The sequence below is a fragment of the Borostomias antarcticus genome (assembly GCF_949987555.1).
Source record: "Borostomias antarcticus genome assembly, chromosome: 12".
Taxonomy (NCBI): Eukaryota; Metazoa; Chordata; class Actinopteri; order Stomiiformes; family Stomiidae; genus Borostomias; species Borostomias antarcticus.
Window position 1 is genome coordinate 6,450,138 of NC_140245.1, and position 13,577 is coordinate 6,463,714.

Here is a 13,577-nt window from a genome sequence, read left to right on the forward strand (position 1 = left end):
CTGTATATAGCTACAGGGTATATACCACAAGTTTAAGTTGCTTTTTTCGAGAAAAAACTGATAATGAACATCACTAAGATAATTTTATATATAATTTAAACAAAAAGTCATATGTATGGCATGCGTATAGAGTAGAGTTTAATTTGTCACGTGAATCTAGATTCCCAGTGAATATTTGCTATAGCCTACAATCTCTTGCTGTCTAAAATATTGTTTACAAAATAAAATTATAGCCTATGTTTGACCATATCTGTTTTGTTTGGATTATTTTCTGAAAATTAGGTGATTGGTGAAAGTAGTCGCAATAGGCTACTTTCATATAGTGATATTACACAATTCTGGCACATTACAGTCAGAAATAATCATAGTTGTAAAATCATATTATGTAGACTACCATTTGTAACCCAGTCGCCAAAGAAAAACGTGCAAAATATATTATTTAATATTTTATAGATATTCTGCGGACAGAATGTTCAATAGATATTCTGCGTTTTATTTTATTTTATTTCAATCAATCAAAGCTTTATTTGTATAGCGCATTTCATACCCAGAGGCAACACAATGCGCTTTCTTTGGCGACTGCCTGGTCTCCCCGTTTGATAGTAGGCCTCCATCCTGGCGCAAATCTGTCCGAGACTTTTATTTTGACGATAAGCCTACCCTTAAACCCATAAACACCCTTTCAACTACCCTAATGCTGCCGCCGTCAGGGACACCGGTGTGACCGAACACGCGTGTGCTGATTGATTAGTAATTTCGGAGATAGCCTACAACATGGCAAATATTAAGTTCTACGTCACATACGCAGGTAGGATATCACTTGTTGATATATAGGCTATTACCTTGGTTAACTAGGCTACAGTAACCCATATGTTTTATCATAGGCTATTTCAAATGAGAAATTGTGAAGACAGTGTATTTAATGTAATTAAAGCAGCCGTTGGTTGTGGCGACCAACAAAAGGCGTATTATTTAAAATAAAATAGCTTACCCTTCTGATTTACAGTTTTGTTGAGTATCAGTGCTGTATCAGCCTATGTTGTGGAGGATCTCGACGACACGTGAGTTATTTTCTTATTGGATGCATTAGCATTTCTTTTTGATACACTTGACTTCTTCGATAACGTTGTGGAAAATAAGCTAAAAAGGGTAGCCAAATGCATAACGTGAAAAAATACGTCATAGAAAGTGTTGAATACATCAAAAACTTGCTACAGTATAAGGCTTATAACCAATCTAATTTTCTCTTCTCTTTATTTGTCAGGTTTATGGAAACAAGAGGAGATGAGATATGGCTGATAACAGTACGCATGCATGTATTTCATACTATTTAAGAAAGACAGCTCAGAGCTAATAAAAACGGCAGAATGTCAACGGAAATTCAATAGGCTCTAATTTTTGATAGGCTATGTATAAGCTAAGAGATATGACTTGGCCTGAGTCAAAAATTAACAATTAATTAATTAAACTCTAGAATTAGTAAAATAAGCCCAATTTACATACAGTAGCTGGTAAATCTGACACAGATAGGCTATTTATTGAGTTCAGTTATTTCACATTTCATATAGCCTACTATTCATCATTATCACAAATATTTTGATTTGATAACGTTTCTTAGTTTAGTCCATCAAGTCGGGACTGAGCTTACATTAATTCATTCATTCATTCAATCATAGAATTCGATATCTTCACTGGTCTTGCTACAAAGCTTTCGGACAATTCAGATAAGCAGATATACTTGATATGGACTTATTTCCTTTGTGGATCATTATCCATTTCACAAGTAATTGGTGGCTACACTAAACACCTGGCTGTAATCATTAAAGGATTTCTTGCACACTGGTTCAAAAGCCAGGAGCCACATGAAGATATAAATGTAATAAACAGTAGAAGACCGTTTTCATGGTCCAAAAGATACAGTAGGCTATATATTCTATTGTTTATTGGTAATTTGTTGCTAATGTTTGTCAGTAATGTCAGTCATACTAATGAATACAGTATTATTGAATAATTGATACTACTGTATTGATCTCTAAATCGTTGCATGTGTATGGCACAGTTCTATGCTCCTTGGTGTACATTCTGCAAGGAAATAGACCCAATATGGTACGAAGTTGGAGCAGAGCTGAAAAGTATGGGGTCTCCAGTCCACGTGGGCAGGGTAGATGCCACAGCAAACACCCGTGAGTAATCAGGCATCTTTCTGAAAATCACATGAGTATTTTTCCCAAAGGTAAGCTAAAGTACTCTTGTCGAGTTTTTGCACTCTAAGCACTAGTGTCAAGTGTGGGAGCTGCCTCCACCTAACCTTTCTGAAATCAGTAAGGAATTATTATTTTTAGTTAAGTAGGATGTTTTTGTATGATACACTTTATTTAACTTATCCCACTTGGAATTAAAAGTAATTTGAGTAAATTTGACTAATCAGTCAACAGATCCAAAAAGCACGACACCAGTGACATCTACTGGTTGGTCAATGTACAAGTTTAAGAAATTCATCAAAACAATTGGATTCCACAGAAATATTCAATTATGTCAAACTCGAACTCATTCAAGTTAAAGTGTGTATGCTTAGAATTCTGCAATCTCTAGACCAGTAACCTAATTATTTTCCCACACAATTATATACATCTCTATATATTATCTTTGTTGTTTGTCTATACATTTTCCCAATTATATATAAAGTAACTATTGTGAAATGAGACAACCAACCACAATCTGACCCGTCAAAGACAAATTGTCTTAGCCAGTCCAGTCTGTTCACACTAATAGGATTAGTAAAGACTTACAAGCCTGGGGTAATAATGGATGCAGCCTAATCCAAGTGTGTATGTGATTTATGCAATAAGTTAAGCCATCCCAAACAGATGGGCTAACAGCATAGTTAGCAATTTCAGTAATATCACACTAAAGGGTCTTTGAATTGCCTTCTATCTGAGTAGTAGATTTGTAGAGAGGAAGCTGTTTCCCTCTCCCCCACTCGTTTCATATCCTGCCCTCAAGGCTATTTCACATGAAGATAAAACCTTTGGCTCTAGTGATTTCTGCCTGTGTGCAAACAAATACTGTAACAAGTGTATAACAAGGGGATAGATTCTTGGGATGTCTACTGTAGGTTGTGTAAACAAAGGTGTGCAAGATTCAAGATACTGTACAAGATTCATGACGTTGTCCAAGTTTAATTGTGCATTCTTTTTTGAGGTTGAAATTGAATTTCTCACAATCACATTTTTACTCCTTTTTTCTCATTTCTTTCAGGTATTGCAAATGACTTTAAAGTGGGAGGCTATCCTGCTATAAAGATGTGAGTCATTTCTTCATAGTTATAATAACTTTGTACTTGGAGGCAGGAATAAATACTGTAAATTGTGGTCCCAAATAATTAATGAGTGATATATTTATATGAGTTAAATAAATAATAATGAGAGAAAATATTTCCAGTTCTGCAGCATCTGTCCCCTGCCACAATATATTTATTCTGCATGAATTGAATCTCTCTGTGCAGTCCTTGGACACCATTGTACAGTGATACAATGAAATTCAAAGCTTAATTTCACCAAGTAAATGAATTGAAAGGGGAAAAGAAATTTGCAACTTTCCATAATTTGGCTAAACTGGGAGAGTAATAGTGAGGAGCCAGTTCAGATAGTTTTAAGATTTAAGACACTGAAATTTTTAAAGACACTCATTCATTCCAACAGGCAGCCATGTGACTTGCTTAATGTGGACAGGAATGTGGTTTTGAAAGTGTTCACCGCTCCCAGTTAAATTCTTAAATTCATCGTCAGGAGAAGCTCTATTTGTTTTTTAAGGTTTGCCTAAATTATTAATATTGTTTTGCTGTGATTTAACCATGTCACTAGAACTCCTGTCATGGTATGTTTGTTTATCTTCGTTCTCTGTTAGGTTGAAAGATGATGTAAAATACAACTATCAAGGCCCTAGAACCAAAGATGGCATCATGGATTTTACACTTAGAGTATCTGGGTAAGGCTGCTTTTCAAGAGTTTATGAGGTTTTAAAAGTACACCGAGTCATTCAATCTAGCCATTAGCAGCATGGAGACTTCTGAGGCCCGCCCCAGTGACAGTGCAGAGCGAGAGGTAATGTTTTCGGCGCCGTGGGTGGGTGTGTTTGTGCGTGTGTGTGTGTGTTTCTTAGCAGGATCACGCAAAAACTACTGGACTGGTTTTCACGAAACTTGGTGGAAGGGTGGAGCACGGTCCAACCATTTACATTTTGGAATGGATCCATTCATTTTTTGAACCAGGATTACGCAAAAACTACATGGACGATTTTCATGAAACTCGGTGGAGGGGTGTACATTGGGCCACCTTATAACCCGTTACATTTTGGAGCAGATCCGAAGCACAGGCTGGATCCACAAATGACAACAAAACACGAAGCCAGCTCCGTGTGTGGGTGTGCTAGAGACATGGGGTTTGGACTGGGGTGTGTGGGGCAGGAGCCCGGAGTGCACCGCGTTGCCCCCCACTGGCTGTGACCTGGTGGGGGCGCCACAGAGCCAGCCAAATAGAGCCATCCATTCACCAGTCATTTTTACCTCCACCCCAGCAAATTACGGGGAGGGTCCACGAAGCGCCCAAACACGGCCACTAGCCATTCACCTCCATTCATTTTTTGGAATAAGATTACTCAAAAACTACCAGACTGCTTTTCATGAAACCTGGTGGAGGAGTGTCGCATGGGCCAATTTAGAGCTGGCCAATTTTGGTGTGCACAGAGCCACGAAATGCATGTAGGGGCGGAGGTCTGTGCTCTCTGAGCACCATTTCTAGAGTAGTAACTGTAAAGACATTTCAATTAGCGGTGTGGTATTGTAATAGTGAACCATTTGTGTGACATTTCACTCTGTTGCTTCACCTATCACCATCACCTGTTACTTTCCCCAATTCTTTCTTCACCCATCTTATCTCTCCACTGATCTAGACCTTTGGTGAGAGCCCTCCCCAGCCTACAGATGTTTCAACATGTTATGAGTAGACATGATGCTCTCTTTGTCTATATTGGAGGGTCATCCACCCTAAAGGTATGGACAGAGACGCACTCTCTCCCTCTCTCTCTTTCTCTCTCTCTCCCTCTCTCTCTCACACACGCACACATGCACACACAGAGAAGATTAGAATTTTGTATGTTGATGGTTGAAGTGAGATGCTGGTTCATCTGGTTATCTTGCTGAGCATACCTTTTCAGTCATTGCCACAGACTTTTTTTTTTTTAATCTTATTATTGTTCTCCTCAGACGGACTATATCACTTCAGCCAAGGAGATGATTGTGCACACATCCTTTTTCTCTGCTTCAAGGGACATTTTACCTAAGGTGAGTTTACAGTAGCCAACCTGCTCTCTCACAAAATGAATGTGTGTTGTAGTAAAATCCCAGAAGCCCACAAATGTTGCCTGCGCACATATTTGTGATTGAATCATAATTGGTGTTCCAATACGGAGTACTGTTGAGTCTGATTCAAAATGCAGTGGATTTTGTAGAAAATATATCAGGTTAACTTTGTTTAGGCATGCATGCAGAATTATTTGGTTTGGTTTAGGCATTGCAAATTGAATGTTAAGGGTCTCCGTTAGGGTAGAGATAGTGTAAAAACGAGAAAAACAAGGTTAGAATCATGTTGCGGGTTAGAACAAAAGGTATTGAATGCCCGTCCATCCTCCCACATCTACCACCTTCCCATTTCACAATTCAAAATATAGTCATTTTGAAGCAGACTCAACAGCACCTCATATGAGAACACCAATTATGATTCATGCCAACATAATTTGTGAGAGATCAGACTCTAAATAAACAAGCTTAGAATTTAACTCAGACAAATCTGTGCTCAGAAGGTGTATGACCCTGATTGACCACAAATCAAATCCTGTCAGCCATCTGTTTCTGTTCTGTGAGTGGCTGTGGCTACTTACAGTTTGCAGACTGAAGTACAGTATCCAACATTTTTATCCTGGTGGTAATAAGTGATCTGCAGTACATATTTAGGGTGGACATCCACCATTCACCATTTTAGATTTTAGTTAATTACTGAGACTGTTTTGTATTTGATCTGAAAAAATAGACACTTTTCAACTAATATATATATATAAGGCCTAGGCAGGGAGGTGAGAGAAGAGTACAGCAAGCGAGCTCAAGACAGATGTCTCTTGCAATGATGCATTTATTAGAAGGAAGAACAAGAAAATAATGTGTTGGAACTGGAACAAAACTGGAAAAGTCGGCCAGCCGGGCTGACTCGTTGTCTCCAGGGTTCCCTCAGCCATGCTGCGTGGGTTCCGGGGTGTCTGGACTCGGCCCAGACCTGCGGGCGGTAGAGACAAAAAAAAACACGAGATTAGATGCATCAAGGGGGACCGTTGCTTCGCATTGCTCTGCTCTCCCTTCCACTTACTGAGTCCTCTTACTACTGTTTGCTGACTCAGCTGGGCTTTTGTGCCCGGTTGATTGGTCGCAGCCGGTGCCACAGCAGTCAGGAGCTGATGAGCTGATCGGTTGCAGCTGGGGCGCGGGGTTGCCGTGGCGACCAGGAAATGCCCGGTAGACTCTGTCTACAACCTGGCCGCGCTGTCCATGGTGCTGAAGTCGGGGGTGGCGCTTGTGCAGCACTGTGGGCACGGTTGTGCTGGTGAACTGCGACGCTGGGGCAGCCTCATGCCGCCCGGCGGTCGGGAAGATGCCACTATATATATATGTATATATAGTGTGTGTTATATATAGTGTGTGTGTGTCTGTGTTGCAAAACAAATTTCCACTTTGGGGACAAGACGGGTTATCTATTCTTAAGGCGGAGACACAGTTGAGAGCAGTACAAGGGAGTTGACCGAACTTTTTGAATAAAGTAAATACAGCCTCATTATTTATCTACAGTAGATAGCATTATAATGATAGAGGCATGTTTAGCTAAGTAAACCAAGTCATCTGCTTCTGTTCCCACAGACAGTAACCATTCATCATCTTCCAGCTGTAGCGGTGTTCAAGGAGGGGACTTACTTCACTTACAATAGTAAGAGACCCCACTTTGATAGTTAGTGATGATAAATTAAAAACCATACCTCTTGTACATCGATAGAGGAGATTAATGTCCAATATTAAATGTTCATGAAATAATATTTTATTGTGATCTTGTGGGGCCTGCACACAACACTAGATCATCACAATGATTATTTTACCAGTAATGGAGCAAAGGGAAATGTCACATAGTGTACATTTTTACAGTATACTTATCTCTTGCATTATATCATATACATTACTTTCTTCACAGAGGAACAGGATGGTGACCTGACATCCTGGATAAATAGAGAGCGTTTTCTTAGTTACCTCAAGATTGACAGCTATATGTTATATGCAATGGGAGACTCAGGTATGTATGATGGGCTTACTGTAACTATGATAACATTCCACTCACTTGGTTTTCACTCTCCTGGGTGTCTAACGGCATTTACAAAATAATAACAATGAAATATTTACTGAAGGGCTTTTGAGACCATGATACTGTTTAATACATTCAATGTTTTGCTTTAGATATAGCCTAGATTTGTTTTCATTCAAACAATGAAGTAAAACGTCTTAAGATTTCAGTTATGATGGGATGCAACAGGGAGATATGGGTTGGACTCGAAGTGAATCTTAAGGCCGGATTCATAGTCGACGCAAACTACATAAGCGCAAGCATTGCAAGCTTCGCGAAGGCCACGCAAGATCTCGTTGCGTCCTTGCCTGTGTCATGCCGAAATTTGTCACTTGACGCAAGCAATAGTGCAATTCCTTGCGTTTCCACAAAACAAAACACAGAACGCAAGCTCCAACATGACTCGAGAGCTTGCGTTCTGTGTTTTGTTTTGTGGAAATGCAAGGAATTGCACTATTGCTTGTGTCAAGTGACAAATTCACAACATAGCTTGCGTTGTTTACGTCGACTATGAATCAGGCCTAAGCCTGCAAACTCAAATCAATGAGTTACAACTTGGCCCACAGTCTTACTATTCTTTTATCAGAAAAGCTGTGCTCTATTAAGCATTTATGATTATATCTTTGTTGATGTTGTTGTCCTTTCCTCTCCAGGCAAACTGGTGGTTCTGGCTATGGTGGATGATAAAAACCCTTCAGAGGACAGCATCCGGTAGGAGGATCTGTTCATCCACATTTTCTGAGATTAAAAAGATAACTACGAGCTAACAGAATGGAACAATAGCAACATCTGGCAATAGATGAGCTCATAGATAAAAAGTGTACTGTACAACCTAAGCCTGTGTTAAACATCTTAAACATCAGATCAGTTAAGAATCTAATCTTAAACTTATTTACACATTTGATTCAAGATCCCTAGGCCTTATGGGACATTGTAATGGGATTTTCTCAAATGAACTGGTAGTGTATGTTAGTGCCTAAAATATAATGACATACATGAGTTTGGATCTCTGTTCTCAAGACTGCATTTTTCACTTTCAGTTGATCTTAATGGCACAATTACTACACAATAATTATTGAATCATTCTACTCTAGTTACAACATGCAATTACTTTGAATTCCTGATTTATTTGTAGCATATTAGGGTTAGGATTTTTGGGGCGTGCACTTAATAAATGGGCAGTTCATAGCCTGACAGACTGAATTGCCATTTTGTTTCACTTTATTCTTCAGTCTGAAAGTGCTCCCATTGCAGCTATTTTCCGAGATGGGCGTTGCCGAAGATGGAATCCTCAGCAATTAGTTCATCCTCTAACCAATCACTTTGTGCAGTTTAATTCTGTCATCACATTCAAAGGACACTGATTGGTCTGGTTGGAATTCCAACCAAGAAATCACTCTGGACAAGAGTCTTTCCAGACCCTGAATTTGGAAAATGAAAGTGGGGCTGGAGCCAGGCGTGGCACTTCACCCAATATGGCCAAAATATATAGTAAATACTTACTGTATATTAAAGCTGACAGTCTGCACTCATTTAAAATCCAATGTGGAGTAGAGCCACATATCACTGTCCAAATACTTTTAAATTTCCACTAAATTGGAATGTTACTCGTTCATTGTTCAACCTGATGTAAATATTGTTGTTACTGAAGTACTTACAGTACAGTATTTTTTACAGGTATTAGAGTATAATTTGTGACTGCCTTTCTTACCCAGTTGCAAGATATTGGTGGAAAAAGTGGCTACAGAATACAAGGAGCTTTACAGCAAGTGAGTTTCAGTAGTCCTGTTGTAAAACCATATTGCTGTTGTACTGTATGTACAGGTGCGATGTTACACATACTATCCACAAGGTGATTTATCAGTAGCTTAACAAATGGGATTGTTTGCTGGTTCTCACAACATTTGCGTCAGCATCCTGACTGTTCTAGACTGGTAGTGAGTCATGTTTTCGTTCATTTTTCTCTTTAATGTCCATGTAATTTCTAGCAAATAATTGTATGAATTATTGAGAGTATATCTTGTATCTTCCCAGAAAGTTACAGTTTGGTCATATGGAAGGGAACGAGTATATCAATGGGCTCATCATGGGGTAAGTGGAAAGTGTGTGTGTGTGTGTGTGTGTGTGTGTGTGTGTGTGTTCATCTAAACCTCATACCTATGTGCATTTAATCTGCCATTGGTCCAGCTGCTTGTTGCTTTTGAATTAAAATAATACATTAACAACAGCATACAGACTCGGCGGTCTAGGTTGTGCCCGTTTTGCCAGTTGGTCTGTTGCATCCAAGATCCACATCATGTTGACAAGCCCATGTTTGTGTGTTGACAGGGAATTGGCCATGCCTTCCATCATTATGTTGAACATATCAATCGATGGCTATTTCTTACCACCTGACAAAGTGGAGACAGAAGAACAGCTGCGTCAGTTCATTAATGATGTGTTCGATGGTAGTATAGAGGTAAGGCAATCATCATACTGTGTGTGATTACATGACAGTTATTAAAGGAGTAGTAAAGGGAAAATGCATGTTTTTGTGAGCTTCTTGTCTTTGAAATGTCAAAAACATGTTTTTGAAAGATTTTTTAAGGTGCCCACCCACATCTATTGTATGACCAAAACGGTGGTAGAGCAATTATCTGACTTTCTCAAAAGTGCTAGTTTTGTCAACGTCTTGATCTGAACCATTGTATATGATCATAAGTAACCTTAAAACAGGGCTAAACATGCATTTTCCCTTTACTATTCCTTTAAGACCTTGTTTATCCAGGTGCAACAGGTGTCACTGTGTCGCCCGTTAGCTTCTACCCTTACTTTGCCCACACTGGCTTCGAACTTGGGTCCTCTGACTTATGAACACACGTGACGTGTACTCACTCCTTTGTATAAATATCGCCAACCTGCACCATCAAATTGCTAGCTTTTCGGTGGTGTAGGAGGTCTCCAAACATTTTAATAACCTCACTTGACTGTAATGCCTGACCCTAACCGAACCACAGGAGTGGAAAGGCTTAACTGGCAGGGAAATGTGCTTACTGTAGTAACACATTTACTAACTAATTTAATAACACATAAGTGTGCAGTTAACGGTTTGGTTTAAAAGAAAGGCTATTTACTAAATTGTCTCTCTCTGCATCTCTTCCCAGAGCATGTTGCTGAAAATAAAGGTTTTCAGTTCACATACCTAGTTAAATTAAGGTTGATTGATTGATTGATTTTATTTGACAATTTAAAATAAATAAAAAACATGCATCTAAAGCATAGCTTCTCATACACATTATAAGTAAAATTTAAAACTATCAAGGATATAGACACAATAACGCTAATAGCTTATTTCCATTGTGGTCCGTGTTGAGAGAGGGTGTGTTGGTGGAAAAATATGAACCAACAAGAAGTGTTGAAGTGACAAAAATATGAAAGGAAAATAATGCCCTCTCTGCTTTAGATTTGTTTCTTTCCTACCTCTTGCTACACAACTACACAGGCACAATCTTGTTTCTTAATACTATCTTGCCCTTACCCCCTGTTTCAGTCTCTAGGGGGTAATGGATACTATCAGCGATTCAAGAGGTTGATGTACGAGGGCAAAATGGCTGTGATGGTAAGTTGCATTGCATTGCAGTACATTGCTTAAACAGAATTTGAATGGAATCTGCATCTCAGGCTTACAGTATGCAATATTTCATTGGTGTATCATCTTAGAACAGTTTAGGTGAACTAGGTAGGTATGACGTTGCATCCACTTGCCTGTAAATGATTACACACTGAGGAGGGACCATCCAATATATCCAAAGGTGCAGTTTGGCTGCAGACATAAGGTGTCGTAAAATCTGTTGCACTAAGATTTCATAAATTTGCTACTTTAAGAATCTGGTCCCAAGCGGCAAAGTATGATGGCTTTTGTTCTAGCGCAACACAGACATTAAGAATACTGAAGTTATAGTCTTGAGTCTTGATCATAATCAGCCCAACGCATGCATACAGTATCAGATAGGTGGTAGACATGATAGACAATAGAGCACTGAAAAAGTCTTAAGTCATTTGTTGTTGTTTTTTTAAGATCAAAGGGGGATCTGGAATCTAATGTTATAATACACTATTTCCAAGTTTTATTCTTTCCTCCATATCTCTCTCCATAACTTCTTTCTCAGTTTATGTACACCAAAGCACCAATGGAGGGCTGCCTCCTCCTCTTCATAATAGCCAGCTGTTTAGGAGTCATAGGCGTGTTTCTGCGCCGGTTGCTTCATCAGTGTGCAGAGGATGACGAACCCGTCACCAGCGCTGACAAGAAGGGAGAGGCTGCGCCACGGCGGAAAAAGTTAGACAAGAAGAAAGATTAACTGTCAATTGGCCAGCAGCTGCCTCTGTTGGACATCAATACAAAAGCCAGTACATCCCATGTCAGTACAACTTGCCCTTTAAAAGGGAAAAGGGAAAGTGGGGGAAAATCTAAATATTGTGTCTATAAAATCTGTAAGGGCAAGTTAATACCAAAGTTATCATAATCAAATGCTTTCAAGTCACCGAAGGAGCATAGGGATAATGTTCAATCTGGGGTTGAGCTCAGATGGAGTATCAGTGCAACCTCTTTTACTTGGATCTAACATTAGAAGTAGCATGAATTCAAAATGTACAATTGTGTTTTATTTGCCTGCACCGATTGGTTATTTGCCTGCATTGGTTAGTTATTTTATGAAATTGTGCATAAAACCGTTGTGAAAAGTAAAAAATATAAGAAGTTGAATGAACGTGCCCATATCTCCAAAGTTACTGTATTTTATGTATCAAAATGTATTGTGCAACTGGAACTTTGAAATGGCCAAGTTTTTATCTGAATGTTGTGGAGATAATCTTAATATAATGTATTCAGTGTGTATTAGTACTTGGACAGATTAACAATATGTACAAATAAAATAGTCATGTTTGCTTATTCTTTGTCATCGACTCCCTCAAGTCTGCAACCCATGGACATCACCAAATGCTAGGCTGTCAAGACGTATGTTTTGTGACCTTTTGCCACCAGTCTTCTCTGCAGAAGAATGTGAAATACGGTAGATGTTCAGTTGGGTTCAAATACATGTACAGTACATCCATCTAGAGTGATAGGCTCAAGTTGGATTTTAGACTACGCCCTTGACACAGGCCCTAAAACTCCACACCGGCCCTCTTAACCCTGTAAAGCCTGAACTATGAAATAATTGACAGAAAATTCTGTTTTTTTGAAATTGAGCTCTTTATTTGGCCTCTTAAAAAAATATTCAATAAAATCTGAAAAAGAATATTTGCATATGTGATATTTTTTGGGTATCACATTTGATACACTCGGGTATAACATGCATTTTGGCGATCACAACAAGTTTTTTTCTTTTACAAAAACAAACATTTTTCTTTTTGTTTGGAATATTTGTCTGCATTTCAACTGGTTTGATTATTTTTTTTCCAAACAGCTACTCTTTTACATCCTTTTTTATTTCGCTTTGTGATATGCAACAAAACAGTTTCTGTCCTTGTTCAGGCACAGGTGGACGCTGCATTTCCCACAGTAGACATGTGAGAAGTGATTGCATCTCTGACGGGTTTCTCATGTTGGAACGTGGTCAATGCCATCCTTGCGCACATCTGGAGGCACACTAGATGTTGGCCTTTTCCGAGGTGGTGGGGGTGTTTGGCGTTCTGGAGAGGATAGTGGTCTGACACACTTGAGCTGGCTTTTTCCTGCGCTGATGAGAGAAGTGGCAACAGAAGCCTGAAACCGTCGCAGGGGCATGGTTTTCTTCTGGGGCTCCAGCTTCTTCTGGTCTCTTCTGTAGAGGATCCATCCATTGATGACTGCCACTGTGACAGTGTGCCACCAAATGTACATGTACCATCGTCTGGATTTGAAGCTGTACTTGTAGAGGGCAGACAGCATGTCAAGGAGGTTGACACCTCCCATGAAGGTGTTGTATGTTTCAACGTTGGCTGGTCTTGAAACCATTACATATGTTTTGGTTTTGCGATCCCAACGTTTCACTTGTCCTTCTGGTTCGATGCCAACAAAAGAAGACAGTAGGTTCACAGCTTTGTTGTCACACCATCTTACAATGATGATCTTTTCCTGGTTTACTCTGAAATCCATGGTCCCTCTTCCTTTTTTCTTCATAT

At 39.3% G+C, this 13,577-nt stretch overlaps 1 protein-coding gene across 1 annotated transcript; it reads left to right on the forward strand.

Moving 5' to 3' along the window:
* Window positions 1-774: 774 nt before the first annotated feature.
* LOC311316406 (protein disulfide-isomerase tmx3a-like) lies at window positions 775-11,773 on the forward strand (the record flags this gene model as incomplete). The annotated part of the gene is made up of 16 exons (XM_084447247.1): window positions 775-808; window positions 1,007-1,061; window positions 1,265-1,304; window positions 2,060-2,183; window positions 3,259-3,304; window positions 3,907-3,987; window positions 4,951-5,050; window positions 5,264-5,341; window positions 6,962-7,028; window positions 7,287-7,385; window positions 8,087-8,144; window positions 9,149-9,202; window positions 9,468-9,524; window positions 9,762-9,891; window positions 10,963-11,031; window positions 11,684-11,773. 16 exons carry the CDS (start codon window positions 775-777, stop codon window positions 11,771-11,773), a joined length of 1,182 nt encoding a protein of 393 aa, XP_084303373.1.
* Between the last annotated feature and the right edge of the window lie 1,804 nt (window positions 11,774-13,577).